At 34.7% G+C, this 22,682-nt stretch overlaps 1 protein-coding gene across 1 annotated transcript; it reads right to left on the bottom strand.

Moving 5' to 3' along the window:
• Positions 1-230: 230 nt before the first annotated feature.
• On the bottom strand, positions 231-16,889 carry LOC123554597 (probable polyketide synthase 16). Its single transcript, XM_053548017.1, has 8 exons — positions 16,687-16,889; positions 16,234-16,394; positions 14,816-15,019; positions 14,400-14,581; positions 12,683-12,857; positions 4,560-11,561; positions 4,091-4,270; positions 231-3,328 (listed from the first exon to the last, which is right to left on the bottom strand). Exons 1-8 carry the CDS (start codon positions 16,887-16,889, stop codon positions 3,165-3,167), a joined length of 8,271 nt encoding a protein of 2,756 aa, XP_053403992.1. The 3' UTR covers positions 231-3,164.
• Positions 16,890-22,682: the final 5,793 nt, after the last annotated feature.

Here is a 22,682-nt window from a genome sequence, read left to right as displayed (position 1 = left end):
ACCACTCAGCCATTTTCATTTTCAGCTACATATTAGGACACGCACAAAATAATATTTAGACATCTTTGAGGTCTTTCTGGCCACTTCGGTGAGGACTGTTTCGGAAGAAGACAGAGAAGTTTAAACAGCTTTTTTATGCTAAACAGTATATAGAACACGCATGTGATAACTGTGTAATTGTGCCTATCCTGACCCCACAGTTTTACAAGAAAAAAGAAGAAAACAAAGGAAACATTAATGCATATCTATGCAGTTATATTTATTTAACAATAATTTTTTCAATGTAAAACATTGAAGCACATTTCCAAACCATTCAAATTATCATTATTACCTTAATAATGTATTGAAGCAGTTTGATTCAAAACTATATTACTAAATAGATTACATGCTTCAATGCATGTATATCCATTTTAAAGCAAACTTTCACATGTGTATTTGTTACTGTAAGTTTTATGGAGTGCCTACATAAATAAGGAATAAACAATAATACCATAAAAATGATGCAATTTTTTAAACAGAAACTTGAATTAAAAAAGTGGGTTATCTAAATTACCTACTACTAAACAGGCACGTGAATCAGAAAAACAAAACACAATAATATAGGAAGCACAGTGCAACCGCCTAGATATGGTCAAGTGAATAAGAACACACACAAAAACAATTAAGGATTCATAACACAATGTATAATCAAAACCAACAATCGAATCTTTAAATTATTATGTTGATTAGAACAACATGATAGTCATATAGCAAATGATTAATACGGAGAAAGGAACAAAATACAATCAAGGGATCATAATGATTTCATGCAGTTTCTTATCATTTAGTATGATAATTCAATTCAGCTAGCCACGATTTTATGAATCAAAACACACATCTCCAAATAAACATATGGATTGAAAAACAACAATGTAATAATTATACTACCAATGATGATTTGTAACAAAACAAAAACATAGAAATAATTAATCTTCTATGAGTTTCTTATCATTTTGTATGGTAAATTCAATTCACCTTCAAGGTTCTGTGAATCATAACACAAATATCAAAATAAACATATGGATTAGAAAACAACAATATATGTGATGACCATACTACAAATGATGAATGAGAACAAAACAATAAAACAAGACGGTCATGATGACCCTTGATCGCTCGCCTGAGTTATATGAGCTACATGTTTCAAATGTCATCAGTTTGATGCTAAAATAGAATGTAGGTCAGTAGGTAAAATTCATGGTCACTATAGGTCAGTTTTAAGATTGGTATATAAAACTGTAAATGTCATCCAAATTTCGAGGCTGCATCTCAAAAGACAAGGCAGTAGGTCAAGGTCATAGTCAAGTGACACCTTATTACTTGGGATCATCAGGTAATTATAATTAAACATTCTAGGAAATATGATCAGATAATTTTTGAAGTTTGTTTTACCTATAAAACTCATATAACAAGTTACCCCCGGAGCGGGGCCTCTTTTCACCCCAGGGGCATAATTTGAACACTCTTGTTAGAGAACCACTAGGCAATACAGCATACCAAATATCAAATGCCTAGGCCTTGAACTGTCAGACCGGAAGATTTTTAAAATCTTTTCCTATATAAGTCTATGTAAAACTTCGGACCCCTCGGCAGGGTCTCTTTTCACACCAGGGTCATTATTTGAAACATTTTAGTAGAGGACAACTAGGCAATGCAACATACGAAATATCAAAAGCCTAGGCCTTGCAGTTTTAGACAAGAAGATTTCTTAAGTTTTTTTCTTATATAAGTCTAAAACCTTTGACCCCCTCTTTTCATCCCAGGGTAATAATTTGAATAATCTTGGTATGGGACCACAAGGCAATCCTGCATATCAAATCAAATATCAAAGGCCTAGGTCGTGTGGTTTCAGACAAGAAGGTTTTTTAAAAAAATCCTTTTATACGACTATGTAAAACTTAAGACACCGGGGCGGGGCCTCTTTTCACCCAGGAGCATAATTTGAACAGTCTTCATTAGATGATGTCTCATGCCAAATATCGAGGCCCTACGCTTTGCGGATTAGCCAAGATAACTTTTTTAAAGTTTTTTCTTTCGGTTGTCATGGCAACCATAGTTCTGTGTTGAATTCAATTCAATGAACAAGTTTGAAAAGGGACTACCCAAGAAGCATTCTGGTGTAAATCTGCCCAGTGGTTTTGAAGAAGATTTTTCAGAAAATGCTGACGGACGCACGACGTACATCACGCGGTCTTAAAAGCTCACCTTGATCCTTTGCCTCAGGTGAGCTTAGAATAAAACAGGAAGCATAATACACTCTTCTAGATAGTCAAGTGAATGAGAAAAAATAATATAAACTCATAACACAAAAGATGAATAAGCAAAAGCAACAATTTGATATTAATCATAGCACTATCTCCAAATAAACATGTAGTTTAAGAAACCAACAATATTTATACAATACTACAAGAATTAATGCGACAAAAACCACCAATTTAGGAACCATAGTGCAAATATTATAATCTAGTCATTCGACTTTTTCTAATTGAAATTTATACAAGAAAACTAATACAAAACTTGTATATGATTATAGTTTGATTTAGGAATGAAATGTATATATACATGTATATAGGACAATTAATTGCTATGTGGATTCGATAATTTCACTTTATCTTTTCTGACAATTAAAATGCCTCCATAATTCAAGGTAGACTAACATTTTATCGATGAGTACTTTTCTGTTAGAAAAAGAAAATAATAAAGGATCACAAGAATCAAAACATACACGAAAATGCTTTTGAAAAATTCCCTTAAAAGATAAGCTGAAATAAAAAAAATGATTAAAACACAAATTGTCTTATTTTTCTTCTTTCCATACAATATATCTTATAAACGAACAACAAATTAGTCTGGTAGCAACATTTCAGCTTGACATTGTTAAAAGTATTTTTGACATTCAAATGATGTGCAGTAGGCTCCAACTAACCGCCTAACGTCTTCATATCACCTTCATTTCTTTACTAAGTTACAACAAGAGTGTTGATTATGCAAGATCAACGACAAGAGGTATGTATTCCTATTGCTTTTACGAAATGTCGTAATTATTTTTACGACAAATTAACCTTTATCAGTTTGTAAGAAGCATTTCAATCAATGTGATTGTGTGTCATTTTTATCGCATCTCGTCAAACTAAATGTGGAATACTGGCTCTTTTTTTATCTTTGTAAATGGTCTTTTGTTCAGAAACGGCTTCCCTTAACTTCGCAATCAAGGTCAAAGCTTTTTCCCCGGAATATGATTTAAAAATAAACCATCGGCTATGGCTTTTCAGCATAATATAAAAAGAACCTGAAAAGAAAAAAAAACATATGGTTAAGTATGAAAAGTTAAATGCCTATTCAAGATTTGTTACCATATTAAACAAAACGTTTACGATAAGAAAAAAAAACAATTTTGATGATGTTTACACCTTTTATACGAAAGGCTAACAGACAGACTGACAATAAAACATTAGATTAAATAAATATCCAGTCGGTAAAAGAGAAAAGAAATACAGAAATTAATGGAGTTTAGTTTGAAATAACTTAATATGATCTGCCAAATTTATAACCATAATTTAAAATGAAATGCACTGATTTAAAAGCGCTTGAATGCGAATTGTTTGCCTTGATTCAACTGTCTGTGTAGACGTTTTTAGAATGTGACCTCTATTTGCTTACGGAACATAGAATGATGTGTTATCAGCATGTAAAACATACAGATAGGAATTATAACTCTTCGATATTTGTTTAAAATCAAACCCTAAGCAAAATGATATGTTGTCATTTCGTTGGTTTTAACATCACACGGACATAACTGGCGACTATTCCAGCTTTTTGATGGATGAGGATGAACTCAGAGAGTCCTTTTTGTTTCAGGCATAGGATGATACCTAGGTAGAACCACTGACCTTCTTTTAGACATCGCGATGGCTCCCTTACATGAAGAATTCTACAACCCTTAACAAGGTTATACACCAACATAGGTGACTGGCAAATGATTCGAAGTCAGCTACTTTAACCACTCAGCCACAGAGGCCTTTCAAAGTAAAGGTATGAAAATAAATACTACCTTCTTTTTCTTGAAATTTTACGTCTGAAATTTTGTGAACTGATAATTTGCGTTCTGACCAATTTTCCTCTGCCTTCCAACTTAAAGCAACATCTTCACTACCTGAGCTATAGGTCTCCTTCAACAATAAAAGTGTCACATCTTGTTCGCATCCATCGCTTGAATGTTGTTTGAAGCAACCTTTAAAAGAAAGTGTTATTGCTGATACTTACGTTAAACTGATTTTGTGTTTGTGTTTGTGTTAACCCTGCAGAATTTAACTAGGCATATACTGTCTCAAAACAATTTCGTATCATCCGCTGTGCAATGTAATTCAATGGGGAATAAAATTACCACCTCTTACGTCATTATTGATACAGACCGGAAAAATGGCCTACTCTGGCAGCTGTGGACTTGATCACAAACTTACTAGTACTCATGTCCAGTAAAAATAATATTCTAGTACATCTCAAATACTTAATTGTCTTACCTTCATATAAAATGGTTTGACTTTCGTCATCATCTTTAGCCTTCTTGAGTTGTTCATCTGATACTGTCTCCTTAAATCCGGTGATTTTTTCAACTTTCATTTCCATACTCATCATGTTTGTCTGAAGCTTCGATTCTGATTTTTTATGCTGTTCGAGATAATAAGTTACTTCCTTATCGGATAAAGTTCCTCTCGACATCGGAAAATCATTTCCTATGAGTATTTCTCCGACATCTAAGTTTTCTTGAGTCATAAAGGCTTCCATAAGATCAAAAACACTCATTGGAATAAGCTTTGCCTCTCCATCTTTCAGTGCCTTTGAGTTGTATCCCAATGTAAGATATATTTCTTTCTGTAGTAGATCATAGACGATTATCATGACAGTTTCATAGTAGCATCTTCTATGTACGATAGACTTGACTGAAACATTTCTGTCTTTCAAAATTTTGTTTACATTTGTCATATTGTCTGCAGCAAGCAAGTGCCTACTTATATGTGTTTTCAACTCTTCACTGTGTATTTCGTCTTTAATAAGTTCGAAAGGATATATACTATGCCGAGTCATCATAGACAGACCATCTGAAATTCGCTTTAGAAAATCACCAACATTTCCCATGTTTCTCATATCTCCGATAAAAGGAACAAGATTTCCTCCTCTTGTAATGTAGGAATTAAGTTTTGGAATATGACTTCGCATATCAGTTACATTCAGAAGTGGTATAACGTCCATTTTTGTCATCTGACGGAGAGTAACTAGGTAGGCAGCAGTAACAAATGTGTAAACTGAGAGTCCCTTTTCTTGAACATATGCTAGTACTCGTTCTACCTTTGACATAGGAAGACTAACAGTTATTTCTTTGAAGTCATCTTCATTCTGTTTCTCAGAAAGACTTGCTCCAAATGTAAATGGTCGAATATCTGAATTAAACTGATCCTTCCAATACAATTTAGTTTCAGGGTGAAGTAGAGCTCGCGTACAGCGAACATCATCTGCCAGATCAATATCTGTGTTCTTTTCGGGTAAAGACTGATTTGTATGAAACGACTTAAAGTAAAGCTTTAAATCGGTGAAAAGGAGTGTGACACCTGATAAATCACAAGCTACAGAATGAATGTAAAGTCGAAGTCTTGTTTTGTCATTTTGGCAGGCGTACTGAAATTTGAGAGGTAGCTCCTTAGTGAGATCAAAATACACATGATTTCTTTTGTCAACGGTATTATCCTGGCATATACTGTCAAATTCCACTTGCGATATGTCGACATTAACGTCATTCTTTCCAATCAATGTGGACTGGTAAGTACCGTCATCTTTTGCCCTGTACACTCGACGCAGGTCTGGGTTCATTTTCACTATATGATTCACAACCGTTTTCCATCCTTGCAAAGTAAATATTTCGCCAAAGATCTCAATATCTATCTGGTATATGAAGTTTCCTCCATTGTGTTTCTTCATGTCATCTAAAACCATTTTCTGCATAAAAGTAATGTCTCCTTGCAAATACTGAAGTAGCTTCTTGTTTTCTTCACCGACAGACTTATTTTTAAATCCCAATTGCTTTGGAATATGCTCTATTATATAGGCGATAAGAGTAGCAACTGTGGCTGAATCTGCAAATAATTTTCCTTCTGGAATTCTAACTTGCGTCGCCTCAAATACAAAATTTATGAAGCTCATTGCAGCCATGGAATCAATGCCTAGTGAGACAAAGTTTGTTTCTTCTGTGATGACGGTGTCATCAAATACGAATGTATCACCTATTGTCATTTTTAGTAGTTCGAATACCATATTCTTCTTGTCTTTTGGGTGAGAGTTGTGATAATCGTCGATGTCAAAATGAGACTTTTTCTCAAGATTCTTTGTTGTTGCCTTCTCATATTTGCTTAATATTTTTGAAAACTTGTGTGGAAACATCTTAACAATAGGATGGAGCCGAAACTTCTCCCAATCGAATCTACCGAACATAACCTGTGACAGATGACATGTCAGTGACTGCATGAAACAATTTCTTATGTCCTCTAGACTGAGATAGTTGAATCTTTGGTTTTTCAGAAATGTTTCTAACTCTGCTTTCTCCTTTGCCATGCCAAGCGACAATGCGCTCCAGTTTATACTCGTTCCGCACAAGCCATGACTCTTACGGTAGTGAGCAACTGCGTCCTGAAATGTATTGCCTGCAGCATAATTACATTGACCTGCGTTTCCAATGACACCTGCAACAGACGAATGCATCACAAAAAAGTCAAGATTCATATCTTCCGCAACAGTATGCAAATTCCATGTGCCTAAAATCTTTGGAAGCAATGGTGTGTCTACATCTGTATCGGTCATGTTCTTGAGCAATTTATCTGCTGTTACACCACCACCATGGAATATGCCTTTTATATGTTTATTACCAATTTTCGATCGGATTTCCCCGATTGCTGATCTGAGCTCATCTAATTTAGTAATATCTGCTTGAATTGGAAGCACTGTACAATTAAACTTTTTCATAATATTTTTGATGTCTTGCATCCTATCACCTGTAGGTTTACGTCTTGATAGAGTGGCTATATAACCCGCCCCAAGCTCTGCCAGCAACTGAAGTAGCTCCCACCCTAATCCAGTCAGTCCACCAACAAGGATATAACATCCATTTTTACGAAAAATACCATTGCAAGGTACTTTCAAAGGAACTTTACCTGTCGATTTCTTCCCTTCTAAGACCGTTAAGACTGGAAAAGGTAAATGTAGAATATCAGCCCTGTGTTCCTCTTTCTGAACTTTAGTGTGTTCGCTTTCTTCTGTCTGTGTTATATTTTCAAATTTGGTTGAGCTTTGTAAAATTTCTGTCACCGTTTTCACTTTTTCTGGTAACTCTGAAGAAGTAAAGATATTTTCTGTCCTTAGGACATCTGTTTCTACATCGCTGATTTCATGTTCTATCCATATTTTCATGTACATAGGGAGATACTGCTCGAGACTAACGACTTTCTGCAAGCCGGGAAAGCGGAAATGGAGCTTTTCTATATGTTTGTGAGTGACATTTGAAAGAATAACAACTGTCTGTGCATCACTTTTGTCTGTAGCACCGGAAACAGAATCCTTTTGCTCTACATGGACAGTAGATGAGGAGAGGTTTGAAAACAAAGACCGAATAAGCTGCAACCAAGAATTAGAATCATTGTCAACAACTACACATACATTACTTGCTGGCTCACAGGATTCAACAATTTTCAAAATTATTACTGCGACTGACATCATGCCTGGAATATACTTTGAAAAGCATTCTGGATTGAATGTATATTGAGATGGAATTCTGACAACTGTTTTAACATCAGTTGGAAAACAAAATCCAACTGTTGGGTTAGTTGGGTTTGTTCCAGAAAGGAATTTATCCTCTTCCCATCCAATACCTTCTAAACACATCATTTGAAATCCCTTAGAATCATCTTCAGGCCATATAATTTCTTCTGTGTCAAGCAAAACTGGTGAAATCGGAAAAAGCGAAGGATCATGCAAACAAAATGAATGAAGACGAACCGAATATTCTTGAGTTGATCTCTTACCTTCGCCTTGAGAACTTTGGCATAATTCAAAGTATAGGTTTTTGGCAACGGCAGGGTTAGATGTTTTCAGGGCGGCATAATCAAAGGTGTCAAGGTTGATTTCTGTATTGACAGCAGTCGCGTGTTTGCTTTCATTATATTCAAGTATTTCACTGCAGAACACTTGACCGCAGTTTAGTAAATATTCTTTGACATTCTTCACCATCGACCGGACTATCTTTTGAAGGTTAGCCATATTCTCTGTTGTCAACTCCATATCAAGTAGTACTAGGTTATCAAAGGCTGTTTCCAAAACAGACGAGCGAACCATTCCCCAAACCTCCGATCCACAAATATTTGAGGCAGAAATGTTATGCTTGTCCGATGCAATTGTATTTTCAGTAACTACATACAACGGAACGTTCAAACTACTAGTATTTTCTTGTACAAAAGTCAAGAGTTGTCGAAGCACCAGAAACATTTCCTTTGCTGCCTGGTAAATACGTATCTCACTAGGGAGAACGTGCTGGATGTTATAGCATGGGGCAAACACAATGGCCCGCAAAGAATTAGCGTATTTTGAAATTGTATTCCCAAAAGAGTCCTCATTGAAGTTGTTGTCAGAAATACTGATAGAAACGAAGCTATTGTCGTTGACCTCTGTAGCTTTGTAGCATTCAATAAATCTCTTTGTTCCAAAAACGACAACATGTCCTTCGTTGTTATCCTTGTTGAAATCAGAAATGGTTACCTGACGCCAGTTGATTTTGAAACTTATTCTATCCAGTGTGCTTGGTACGCCCATTGTCTGGATGTAGAAATTTTCAATTTCAGCTATCACGTGACCATCAGGCGTTATCAACAGAAAGTTGTAATGACTCCCGATATCAGTCCTCCTCAGCAACTGAGTGTAAGCAAACATTTTGCTTTGTTGTGGTCTGTTTATAACAACTGAATCGACGCCCTTTGGTAGGACTGGCGATGAATTGGATCTGTCGCGTTTCATCAATATTGCGACCGTTTGAAACAGACCATCAATAATGCAGGGATGGAAATGTGTCGATTTACACTGTGATTTCACTGAATCTTCCAACTCGAACTCAACCAGACATTCTGTATCTGTTGCCCAGGCTTGACGCATTATCCTTAACGAATCTCCATATTTAAAAGGAAACTGCTCTGAAAATGCGTAGCATTCGTCTTGGGTCTTGTATTTAGCGCATCTCTCTTTTATTGGATAAACGTCCAACCATTTTCTTTGTGACTTTGGTCTCTGCGATATCGTCCCACGACAAAGAGTTTTTCCTTCATTCCTAGCCACGAAGAGCCTTTGTTTGCTTCCTACGTCGTTTTCAATTTGAACATCAACCAAATATTGATTGTTGCCCTGAGGCATGAGTGTATTTTCAAATTCTGCTGAAACGGCTATTTCAAACGCATTTAATTCTGTAATTCTCTGGCCAATTGCAAAAGCAGCTTCGATATATATGGCTCCCGGTACTAGAACCACATTGTAGAAATAATGGTCGTAAACAAATGGCGTCGATTCCTTATCAATCTGAAAAAATACTTTGCCAGATTCACCTCGAACGTACATGTGAACCTCACGGTCTCTACTGATTCCTTTCAAAAGTGTCTGGTGTTTCTGCGGAATGTATAAGCTATTTGTAGTTTTGCCGATATATCGAGGAATGGCGACAACGTTGCCAAATGACTGTATAATGTTTTGCCAGTTAATCATAGCTCCATATTCCTGCAGTGTACTAAGTGAAGCATAAATGCAATCATTTTCCTTTTTGACATTCATTGACGGGAGACATATGCCTTTGTAAACATTGTCTACGATGTTTTTCAAGTGCAAACGAAGAACCTGTCTTGGTCCAATTTCCACAAATACATTGGTCACATCTTTTTCGAGGACTCCATGAACAGCTTGCATAAATCGAACAGGTTTCCGTATGTTATTAGCCCAGTAATTGCTTGTATGGAAGTCAGATTCTCCTGTCAGTTCTCCGGTTACTGTTGAAATTTGTGGAATTTCTCTCCTGCCACTTTTTATATCTTGAAGTTTTCGTCTTATTTCGTCCAAACATGGGTCTACGTGTTGGCTGTGATAAGCGCATTGTACGGATATCACTTTTATCAGAATTCCTGCGTTTTCTCTTTCATTTAGTGCCTCAAGTTCAGACTTGATTTTTGCCATCACGTCCGTATCACCAGATAAAGTGCACGACAAAGGGCTGTTAAAAACAGCTATAACAACCCTTTTATCGTATTTTGTGCAAAGCTTCTCTAATTTGCCAAGATTATAGTTTCCAACAACCATCATACATCCTCCCGTCTGCTGTGCCAAACATTTTGACCGATGGAATATTACCTGGATTGCATTATTTAATGTTAATGCACCTGACGCATATGCTGCCGCAACTTCCCCCACGGATTGCCCAATTATAACTTTTGGGTTAATTCCCCAGCTCTGCCAGAGTTTTAGCAACGCAACTTGTGTACAAAATATTGCAACGTGGTTTAGGAAAGGATCGCTATAGTCCGTGTGTTTTCTGAATTTGTCTGCCATTCTATAACCTGCAAGTGGTTCTAATATGTCGTCGATTGCTGCCACTGTACTTCTAAACACCGGCTGAGTTTCCATCATTTCCTTACACATTCCTTTCCAAGCTGTTCCTACTCCACAAAATACAAATATATATTGCAGTTTCTTGGGTATCTCAAGCTTATCAATGTCATGAAGCTTTTGGCTTATTGTTCGCCGGACTTCGTCTATATTTCTCCCGTAGACAAGTGTTTTTGTAGCAAACTGTTCTCTGTGGAAAAATGACGTAAAGCTTACATCTTGAATGTTATACAATCCCGACGATATATCTTCTTTCAGTGTAAGTAGAGACAATTTTAGGGCAGTCTTATCTAAAGCAGAAATGTTAATAACTTTCATCTCATTGCTCAGATCCTCTGTAGTAACGGCTTGATTGCTGGTTTTCTGAATAACTACCGCGTGAATGTTGGAACCACCGAAACCAAACGAGTTTACACAGCATACTCGTTGACCATCTGCATTTGGAGGCCAGTCTGAAACGTCTACGGAAACGTCTAAGCCATAACCTTCAAACATAATCTTTTTGTTTATATTTGACTTGTCCTTCCTTACATGTAGACTAGGCACAAACTTGCCTTTTTCCATCATCAAAAGTACTTTTATAAGGGCTGCCATTCCAGCTGCAGATTCAAGGTGGCCAATATTTGTCTTTACAGATCCGATCAAGATATCCTTTTGATTCGGCAGGAATTGCCTAGTGTCGCTCCTTTCTTCAACCAACCTTTCCTTTTCTGGATCTTTTTCGTTAACATTTATATTTATTGCTTCAGACTTATCGCTGCATTTGTCATTTTGTTCCCTGTATGTCTTAATAAAATTACCAAATGCATTGACTTCCGTTGGATCTCCAACTGGGGTCCCGGTACCTGAAAAAAGGTTTGTAACTTTCTTACATACATATTTCTTAGATACTGATCTTATAACAAGTCCCTGGATAAACCGCATACATGATAATTCATCTCATTTTATATTTGAAACGAAATGGCGGTGAATAAGAGATATCAAATTGCCAAAATTTATCTGTCGACCGTCTGAAGTTTGTCCACCCATCTATTTGTCTTTCGGAATATTGGCGTTCGCTTTTCCCTTTTCATCGCCCTAGGGTAGTTTTCTGAGAACTTGGCAAAACTATATTGATAATTAGAGGTCTTTACAGCCTTTATTTTTAGTCATTTCAGTTCAAATTAGTACAATAATATCAAAGTTCAAATAAAAGCGTTTCAAATCTCTATGTTTTATCACCTTTGCAGGATTCTGATGCTACTCGTGCTTTGCATAAATATATGCCCTAAAGATGCGACATAGAATACGCAATTTTTAGTCCTGTTAGTTCAAGATGAGAAGAATATGTTCAGATTAAATGTTAAATCGACAGTGTTTCACGTAAGCTCTATATCTTTTTACCTTTTTGAAGCAGTCTAAATTTAGCTTAAATGGTATTTATCAGACAATTACATTGTGCAATTTTTCGTCATGCTGATTAAGAATCAAGGTAAAAAAAATCAAAGGCCAAATTGGCTTTACCAGTATTTTGTGTCCGCTTTGTAATTTACAGTTCTTTCAATGATTATAGAAAACGTTTGAAATACCCGCTTTTAAATTAGAAAATATTAATGTTATAAGCCTGTATCATTTTAACTGCAAAATTTTATTTATAACAGTCATGAATGGATTATTTATTCCAGATAAAATTCAAAAAAATAGATACAGTATGGAAGAACATGCCATTATGTACACGAGATTTATTATTGTACTGATAGTGAGAAATCTGGCTCTTTCCTGCTAAATATCTAAACCTTTGAACCCTTTAACGTAGTATTCAGAGTTCAAACGAATCTCATCAGCGTGCCAAGAAATGTGTCACCCTGTTTGTATTTCTTTATGGTTTTGATATTTGTCACTGAGAACATGATTGGGGTAATTTGCATGACAACATTTTTACTACAGACTTATGTGGTATATAAAGTGTATTTTAAAGCAAACTTACCGTGACATTCTATATACTGAAGGTCCAATGGACTGATATTATATCTAGTGTAAATTTTCCTCAGCAATTTCTCTTGTTGTTTTCCAGCCGGAGCTGTTAGTGGTTGAGCCATTTGACCATCTTGATTTACACCAGTTTTCAAAATTCCCCAGATTTTGTTCCTGTCTTCGATTGCCTATTTGTACAAACACAAATAAATATTGCAGACATATATTTGGTAATTTTGTTTTTGTTCCGAATGAAAGGAATTAATGAAATTGGCATTCTTTTAGTAACATTCATGCTATTGAACATTTTGTGCTTTTTTAACAATCAGTCAGTCTAATGTTATTGTTACTAGTATAAAATCTGTTTCTTCATCGTCATATTTTAGATAGGCTTCAATTTTACTGATATTTTGAGGACAAATTAATATATGTGCTGGTGCAAAAAAATCTTACCGGCAGCCAGAACCAACGCAAGTGGTTTATAAAATGACAACAAATTTAAAGAGATAAACAATATAAAGTGCTATAATTCTCACATATTCATAAATACTTTATGGTTTGTGGTGTATACCTGAATACTTGAATCAATGGTTTATTCAGAATGAAAATCCTGCATTATGTTGATTGTTATATTTACTTAAACATCTAATGGCGAAACAATATACTTAAACAAAGAAATCAGTTACTATGTACTTAAATTCCTTAAGATATTAAGTAGATATTTTATTTACGGTATAACGTCTGTAGTTATTTTTACATTTAGGAAGCATATAAACCTATAAATTATTGATAAGGCCTTATAGGTTAATAAAGCGAATAAAATTGTTAACTATTCATCGCGTTTTTAGATAGGTTTACAGCCAGTGATGACCCCATGCAAAGAAAAGTTTTACCAAGATTTACTTCGTAGAACCATGTCAAAATATTCTTAATCATTGATTTTATACCCAGACTAAAAGGTCATAAAATAGGAAAGAATAATTTTAAAAGTCTGTGATATGACTACCTCGAGCAGGGAATTGTATATAAAATGCATTAAAATATTTGGGTTTATGGGTGTATCCCTTGCTGTCTTACCTTAAGCAAAACATTTATACTTTTTAATGAACCATATTTTTTGTGTGTTTGAGCTCTATGATGTCTTATTTGTTTTTGGTTCAAAAGACCTTTCTAAAATTTATACGTTAAAGTCGTCAATATACTTTCTTATATGATAGAACGTATATTAGCCTTTGAAGACTTTGGCTAATAAAATTTCAGTAAAGGTTATACACAACCTTAATTGCCTTTAAAACATACTAACTGAATCTACTCCCTTCTAATTTCTTTCCCCTCAATACACGTTCACATCATAGTTGCAGATAAAATATTTTAAGATATAGGACTACAATCTTGTAATTGCATATAGAATTGCGATACCGACATTCACAAGCCCATTTTTGGAGAACTCTATAAAAGTTTTCTTTTGGTCTAACCATATCCAATCATACTATGTAATACATAAAAAGTATAAATAGATGTCATCCACGCAACCATATCTAATCATACTATATAATATATAATAGCATACGTATATGTCACCCGAGTCTTTTTAACCTACCTGAGAAACTAACGTAAATTCTAATATTCGGAACCCAAAGCATAAGACTCATAAGTAAAATATCCTTTTGTGTTTTATTATTCTTTTTATAAAAAAGCAAACTCGACAAAATATTATGATTTTTATTTACCTTTTTATATGACTTGAGAAACACGATACCACACCCCTCACCACGGACATATCCATCAGCAGTATCACAAAAAGCTTGACACTGGTTGGTTGGTGACAACATTTTAGCTCTGCACAGCGTTACAAACAGACCAGGAGACAATATGCTAGAAACGCCACCACATAATGCCATTTCACAATCACCTATAACGAATAGGTCAAACTGTGATTTCGTCAAAGTGTTATGTAATGTTATTTCTGTTTTTACATTCATTTGTATTTATATACATTTTTCCTTTCACCTAAATAAACTCATTATTATGTACCTATTATAGACAATGTTTGGGCATGACTAATAAGCCAAATTAGCCAAAAAAGATACTTGAATAGTCATTGAAAAGCGAATAAAAGAGAACCAATATATACAGGAGCACCTACCACTCCGGATTGCTTGACATCCGAGATGGATTGCTGTCATTGATGAGGAGCATGCAGTATCTATGACCATAGAGGGACCTTGTAAATTGTAAACATACGACACTCTGGCAGATATGACTGTGTTGCTTCCTCCAGTTGCTGAATAATTTGTATCTCCATCGTGGTCGAAATCAGAAAGGCTCGCGTAGTCGCCGTTCATCGCACCTGTTAAAAGCACATTGCATACTTTTCAAATCATCAGCTTCAACACTGTACAAATGTCCGAAAATATTATATGTTTGCGACAAGCTATTCGAAGTGTAAGGTACTTGTAAGTATTTAGCAAACATTTTACATACAGTTAATGGAGGACACAAACTGGTAGCTGTTTAGGACAGGCTGAAATTAGAACAAAAAAGTCAAACTGGAAAGAAAGTCATTTGACTGGCTGATTAAAGCAAGTTGCTATTTAATACAGGTAGGTGATTGGACATGCTGAAATTAGAACAAAACAAATCCAAACGGAAAATCAGTTTACTAGCTGCTTAAAGCAAGTGGCTATTTCATACAGGTAGATGCTACGCCCGGTTAAATTATACATATATTTTACGCAATAGAAGTAAAAACTGCCCAACATCATGATAGATTGTTAAGTCTTCAACTATAAGAGTATTAAAGAATAAAAGTACGATTTATTTTCATCTATTTCTCTAGAAGAGGAATACTACTTTGTAGTAAACCCTTTAATCACATTGATAGAAATACTGGGTCTTTTCTACACTATTTCTGAAATATAATAACAAACACAAAGTGCAATACCAGACGGGGGGTTTATTTATGAAGTGCAGCCGGGATACGTTTATAATTACATGTAACACAAAATATGAAGTTTATGTCGCAGCACTTTTGAAGTAAATACATTCTTCTTGCATTTCTACAAACTTTTATTTTCACTCACTTTATCATTTTCATGGTCATATACTTATATACACATTCTATGCCAAACTTAGTGGGGCAAAAAACGTGTTGATTTTTGTCAAGAAGTAAAACCTAAAACATAAAAAATAAGCAACATCGAATTCTGTCCTGAATTAAAAATTAATTTTTACTACATTAAATTCATTATTATCAATTTCATTTTTTTTTTATTTTATTTATTTATCTATCTTTAAGAAAATGTTTCTTGGACGAAATCTTCCGGTAGAATGACTACTAAATACAAATCACCAATAAAATACCTTTACACAAGCACGAAACAATCGTGCGCAAGACTAACAAATATATACCACTGTATTGTATATGTTATGCGAAAGACAAATATTTCACGCTATACTACCGAAACGCGTGAAATTAATAATATTGATTAATAACCTCTCTTTATCAATGTGTTTGACGTACATTAGTCGAAAATTTATAATGAAAAGGAAAATAAGAAATACCAATAAACACTCCTGTTTCCGACCCTTGTAGCTGCATCCTTGTGATTCCCGAGTCCTCCATCGCCATATGGACACATTCTAAAACATATCGCTGTTGGGGGTCGACACGAGCCGCCTCATTGTCGCTAATACCAAATAATCTGTTGTCCCACTCATCATGTCTATATGTGCAAAAATAACACCAGCTTACATGTAAATGGAGCAATAAGCAAGCCAAAATCACTTTAAATGTCGGAAATGAGCATACTAGAAATAACCATAAACTCCTGTAAACAATAATAGTTCAGTTAAAATATCAGAGATTTCCAAAAACATAAATTCCAAGAAAGTATTTACATTCATATTTTAGTAACCATTTCAGTACTATCTGAACAAATTTCTTAAATAAAAAAATATGTATTGAAATAATTACATACAGATTGTGGCGAAAATATTGAGTTTTAGAAATTCTACCTATTTATGAATGCTGCTTTCTTGACATACAGTTTCCCTGGTTCGTTCCTGTTCTCACTATAAAACGCATCATTATTCCACCGTTCAGGTGGAATGTCGACCACATGATTTTCTCCATTTACTAAAACACGCCAAAACTCATCTATGTTGTCTGCACCTGGGAAACGACATCCAATGCCAATGACGGCTATGTCGTCGTCCATAGCATTCTAGAGTAAGAAAAAAGTCATTACAACAAAAGATAAGGACATATATTAAGTGACAACATGGCGTTCACTTTTAGAAATATTACAAAATGTGACTTGCGTATTGTAAAAGATCCCAGCTCCCATAAACCAATAAATTTTACAATGGTTAAATGTTGCAAATGTAAGCTTGTTGAGAAAGACAATGCTCATTTAGATCATCTTTTAACACCAAAATAACAAAAGAAACAGAACAATATTATAAGAATGACTTTGAAAGAATATGAGAATTGGAATGATAAGTATAAAACATGACATATATATATATATAACTTGAGAATGAGATTATACATGTCAGTTATTTGCGTACCAGCATGATCATGGTTACAGAAATTTGATAATTTTATTAATGCTGCTTTGACATTACTATTCTTCATTTAGGAAAATTTGAGGGCGTTTTAGGCTTTTATATCTTGGTTTAAATATTTTTCTCTTTCAACTGTAAACAGATTAAACTTAATAAGATATCGGAATTCAGTACGTTAAACAATGTCATTTCATAAATTTTATCTTCTGTCTAACTTAAATTATCTTTTTTTTTCAGTAGGTAACCTTCGATTTATTAATCTTAACATACACACATACTGTATTAGCCAGATCCAATGACAAAATGTTGATTTTTTAATCTTCATAAGCAGATAATTGAAACTTTTATTCAAATTACTTTTCGTTATTCTCTAGTTTTGTACCCCTTTCAAACTTCTAGTTGTAGGGTATGCAGGGAGGATAGATGGGAATCAGTTTGTCCTGTACGTCACTGTTCAATCCCGGCCCTTTCCAACACTTGATTTTATACATATATCGTGTTGAAATATACAATATGTTATAGGACCTATAAGACAAGTTCAAATACCGGGTCCTACAATCATTTTTTCTCGGACAAATAAAGGGTAGGGGCGAGGGTTAACTTGACATTCTTTGTTGTTGCTGTTTCCGGACTCTTTGTAAGAAAGTGTACAAGCCACAGCTTTCAAAGTTCAAAAACAATAACTAAGTATTACTTGAGATAAAAACCCTACTGATTATTAGGTGTGGAGCCTACAGGTCAAGGTCTAAGCCAACCACCATCCCTCAGATATTTATTTTTAATTCAGTGTCTTGACATTGTGCCTTTGCACAACGACCTGCGCACATTGCGCCCTACATACATACAACACTATGTAGATTTTGTTTCTATCTTCAATTAAGAAACACATTTCTTGGTACCCCTTCCTATTCATACCCCTTCCCCCAATACGTTTCAAATTATATTATTAATTTACTTCTGTTTCCTGTCTTTGTCCATATACTTAAAAGAGTCCCCAACCTACGTTGCTTATAATCTGCGAATGGGCGTTTTATGTCCCATTCATAAATTAGAACATGTAAAGAATAAACAATAACAGGTTTCTGAACCTGGTAAGATGAAACCAAAAAAAGGTATTAAGATAAGAATGGCACATACGGCAACCGAATTTGGAGCACCCTACACCGGCATACGAAATTTACTGGAATAGAAGTATCATATTATATACGCTCGGATTGAAAAAAAAAAGCGTGTTATGTTATGCCGTTGCCCTTCCGTCAGTCCGCCCCTCTTTCCCTCACCATTTTCAGTTTTGACGTTAAGTCATACAACTTTGAAACTTTACATACTAACTAAGCATCACTTGAAATCTATTCTTTTGGTGGTCAATTCACAGTAAAATGCAGACTTAAACTGGTTTCTAAACTTAAAAAGTGATGAATTAAAATAGCTCAAGCTTTCAAACTTTACACAATGGCAAAGTATCACTAGCGACAGATCCCTATTGTTTTGGAATCAGTGCCAACATAGAAAACGATACCAATTTCTATTTATCTACAAAGAAGAAATTTTAGTTAATCGCTGTATTAGATTTGTTGGTATATATGTGCTATGTAATCTACACGAAAAACAACACAAGGCAGTGATGTTGCAAGTCAAGTTGCCTGTTATCTTTATAGTTAGGTATCTTTACTAAATGTTTACCAAATTTTTGTTTAAGAACCTATATTTGGAAATATTTTTTAAAAATAATTAGTGATTAGACAATTCATTTTGTCCATTTATTTTCCAAGCATAAATGCCGGGTTTTGTGTATATTTGGCGGGAAAAGTAACTTGAATGTTATTTAACCTGTTATTGTAAAGATAAAAGTAAAATAATTGTAATATAAATTATTGTTGTTATTGTTTTGCATCCAATAATCATTTTAAAATTCAGAGATAGGAATAAAATAAGATTTTTAAAGTATATTCTTGAATTTCTTCTTTTTTATTTTGCTTTTTAATGTAGCAAAGATGATATTTATCTATTGTTGAGACAAGTTACAAAATTTTTGTACACTACGGCGTTTGAATGCCTTTATATATTTTTGTTTATAATAAAAAAAAAACGTAAATGCTTATTTTCATCCTATTACTGTAAAACTGGCTGAAAAAAATATATCAATCTTCAATGTGTGCATAAAATCTGTGTTTTGTCTTACATTTAAAATCGATGATGTGTGAAATTTGTGAATTGTAAGATTTTTATGCAAAAAACCATAATGATGCCAGGTCCTCTAATATAATGAATTTGTATCAAGAGTAAATCAATTTTACTTAGAAATAATAAAACACACTACATGTATATGACGCAAAATTAGTTTGACATTATTTTATTGAAATTCTAATATGCGTGTAAAGCTACAAGTGCAACTTGATTTTTAATAAAGATGAAAACAGAAACTATAATGCATGTCATTTTGAAACAAAAAACAACTGCTACTATTTTTAGCTCACCAAAGCACTAAGTGCTCATGGTGAGCTATTGTGAATGGTCATTGTCTGGCGTCTGTCAACATTTGCCTCTTGAACACTTTAGAGGCCACATTTATGTCCCAATCTTTATGAAATTTGGTCAGAATGTAAGTCTTGATGATCCATAAGTCAAGATTGAAACTGGGTCATGTTGAATTCAAATCTTGATGATTTGTAGGTCAAATTTGAAAAAGTGTCATGTGGGGTCAAAAACTAGGTCAGTAGATCATATCAAAGTAAAAGCTTGTAAACATTCTAGAGAACACATTTGTGACCCAAACTTTATGAAACCTCGCCAGAATGTTAATCTTGTTAGTTTCTGGGCTAAGTTTGAAACTGGGTTTATGCAAGGTCAAAAACTAGGTCAGTAGATCAGATCAAAGTAAAAGTTTGCGAATACTCTAGAGAACGAAGTTGTGACCCAATCGCCATGAAACTTGATCAGAATGTTAGTCTTGCTAATCTCTAGATCGTGTTTGAAATTGGGTCATGTTGGGTTAAAAAACTAGGTCAGTAGGTCAGATCAAAGGAAAAGCTTAAAAGCTGGTGGACAGTCTAGAGACCACATTTTTTGACCCAATCTTTGTGGAACTTTGCCAGAATGATAGTCTTGATTATCTAGAGGTTAAGTTTGAAGCTGGGTTATGTGAGGTAAAAACTACGTCAGAAGGTCAGATCAAAGGAAAAGCTTGTGAACACTTTAGAAATCACATTTGTGCCCCAATCTTTATGAAACTTGATCAAAATATAAGTCTTGATGATCTCTTAGTCAAGTTAAAAACTGGGTAAGTAGGATCAAAAACTAGGTCAGCAGGTCAGATCAAAGGAGAAGCTTGTAAACACTCTAGATACGACATTTGAGCCCAAACCTTTATGAAACTTGGACAGAATGTTAATCTTGATGATCTTTATGTCAAGTTTGAAACAAGGTTATGTGGGGTCATAAACTAGGTCAGTAAATCAGATCAATGGAATAGTTTGTGAACACTCCAGAGACCACATTTGTGACCCAATCTTTATGAAACTTGATCGAAATGTTAGTCTTGATGATTTCTAGGTCAGGTTTGAATCCTGGTTATGTTGGGTCAAAACCTAGGTCATTAGGTCAAATTGATTGAAAGGCTTGTGATCACTCTAGAGATCACACTTGTGACCCAGTTTTTATGAAACTTGGTCGCAACGTTAGTCTTGGTGATCTCTAGGTCAAGTTTAAATCTGGGTTATGTGGAGTCAAAAACTAGGTCAGTAAATCAGATCAATGGAAAAGCTTGTGAACACTCTAGAGACCACATTTGTGATCCAATCTTTATGAAACTTTGTCAGAATGTTAGTCTTAATGATCTATTGGTCAAAATTGAATCTGGGTTATGTTGGATTCAAAACTAGGTCACCTGGGCAAATCAAAGGAAAAGCTTGTGAACACTCTAGAGACCACAGTTGTAACTTAAATTTATGAAACTTAGTCAGAAAGTTTGTCTTAATCATTTCTAGGTCAAGTTTGAATCTTGGTTATGTGGGGGTCAAAAACTAGGTCACTAGGCCAGATCACAGGAAAATCTTTTCAACTCTCTAAAGACCGCAATATAATTTTGAAATTCATGAGAATTTGTCAGAATGTTTGTTTTGATAATCTATAGGTCAAGTTCGAATCTAGGTCATATTGGTTCAGAAACTAGGTCACCCGGTCAAATCAAAGGAAAAGCTTGTGAACACTCTAGAGGTCACAGTTGTAACCAAATCTTTATGAAATTTAGTCTGAATGTTTGTCTTGAGGATCTTTAGGTCAAGTTCAACTGTTGGTCATGTAGGATCAAAAACTAGGACAGTAGGCCAGATCAACTCTGGTGAGCGATATATAAAACCATAATTGCCCTCTTGTTTATAAAATATTTTGTTGTCTGATTAACTAGTGTATGTTTTTTATATGATTTTTTTGTACAATGAATTAATGCAATTAACGCCTTATATAAACTTTAATGATATTAATTACAGTCAACTCTCGATATCTCAACTTCGTCGGGACCAAGGAAAAAAAGTCGAGATATCGAAAAATCGAGATAACCGAAGTAAGGTCAACTAAGATCGGTAGGTGGGGTAACGAAATCCCGTATTGATTAAAACACATCGCTGTTTTAGAAAAAAAAATCTGTATATTTGTGCAAACACATGTTTTATATATTCATTGATAATTCTTTCTGAAATAAATCATGAACAAAGTCTTTTGTTGTTTGTTTAGTGTACATTTTAATCTTTGTTAAGCCAACTTCCTGGTTTTTAATTACCTCTTTTCACAATATTGTGATATGTGCAATGCACATGATGTGAAACTCGCTCTTAGGTTGAAACCAACTAAATTGTCTTCTCCTTTGACCGAAACATCTCGTGTGATTAATTTAAGAAATTAAAGATTCCTTTTTATTCTATTATTTGAAAATAACATGATAAAACTATGAACACAATATTAACACTAGTCACTTGTTGATATCACTGTGCACATTTTGTATATACGACTGAAATAAAAAAGAATGTCTGATTGATTTCTTGCCCTGGCTTCCATCAGTTTCTTCGTAACGTAGCAGTCTATGATGTCGAAGTTTGAGAAAATGGCGTCGGCGTCGGATTCTTGTTCCGGAAAGGCTTGTAGTGTCTTGCAGGCATCCTTGGCTTGACATTTGGTAATTTTGGGAGGTTCAGAAGTAACAGCAGCAGCAGCTTTTAGAACGTCATTATCATTGTCAGAATCGACGGCCGGTGTGTCCCGACATTTAATGATCTCTGACCTGATGTCGCAGTCAGAGACAGATTCTTTCGCACGGATTTCGTCGTTAATGGCTATATAGTCATCCATTGAGATGTTTGGGCCCAGAATGTCCGCAAGCTATGCTGTGCGTCATTGACGTCATCTTCCGAGAGGACCTCTTGCTGTTCGGGCAGTTCGAACCCGGCATG

This window comes from Mercenaria mercenaria, chromosome 7, assembly GCF_021730395.1.
Source record: "Mercenaria mercenaria strain notata chromosome 7, MADL_Memer_1, whole genome shotgun sequence".
Classification (NCBI taxonomy): Eukaryota; Metazoa; Mollusca; class Bivalvia; order Venerida; family Veneridae; genus Mercenaria; species Mercenaria mercenaria.
This window is presented reverse-complemented; position numbering and strand designations above follow the sequence as displayed.

Bases quoted from the DNA above. Each gene is read 5' to 3' on its own strand.
- LOC123554597 (XM_053548017.1), bottom strand. From the start codon at position 16,889: ATGGACGACGACATAGCCGTCATTGGCATTGGATGTCGTTTCCCAGGT. The intron at 16,395-16,686 runs GTAGAATTTCTA...TTGCACATATAG, and splicing joins AAAGCAGCATTCATAAATAG to ACATGATGAGTGGGACAACA. The intron at 12,858-14,399 runs GTAAATAAAAAT...TTGTACAAATAG, and splicing joins TTCTCAAGTCATATAAAAAG to GCAATCGAAGACAGGAACAA.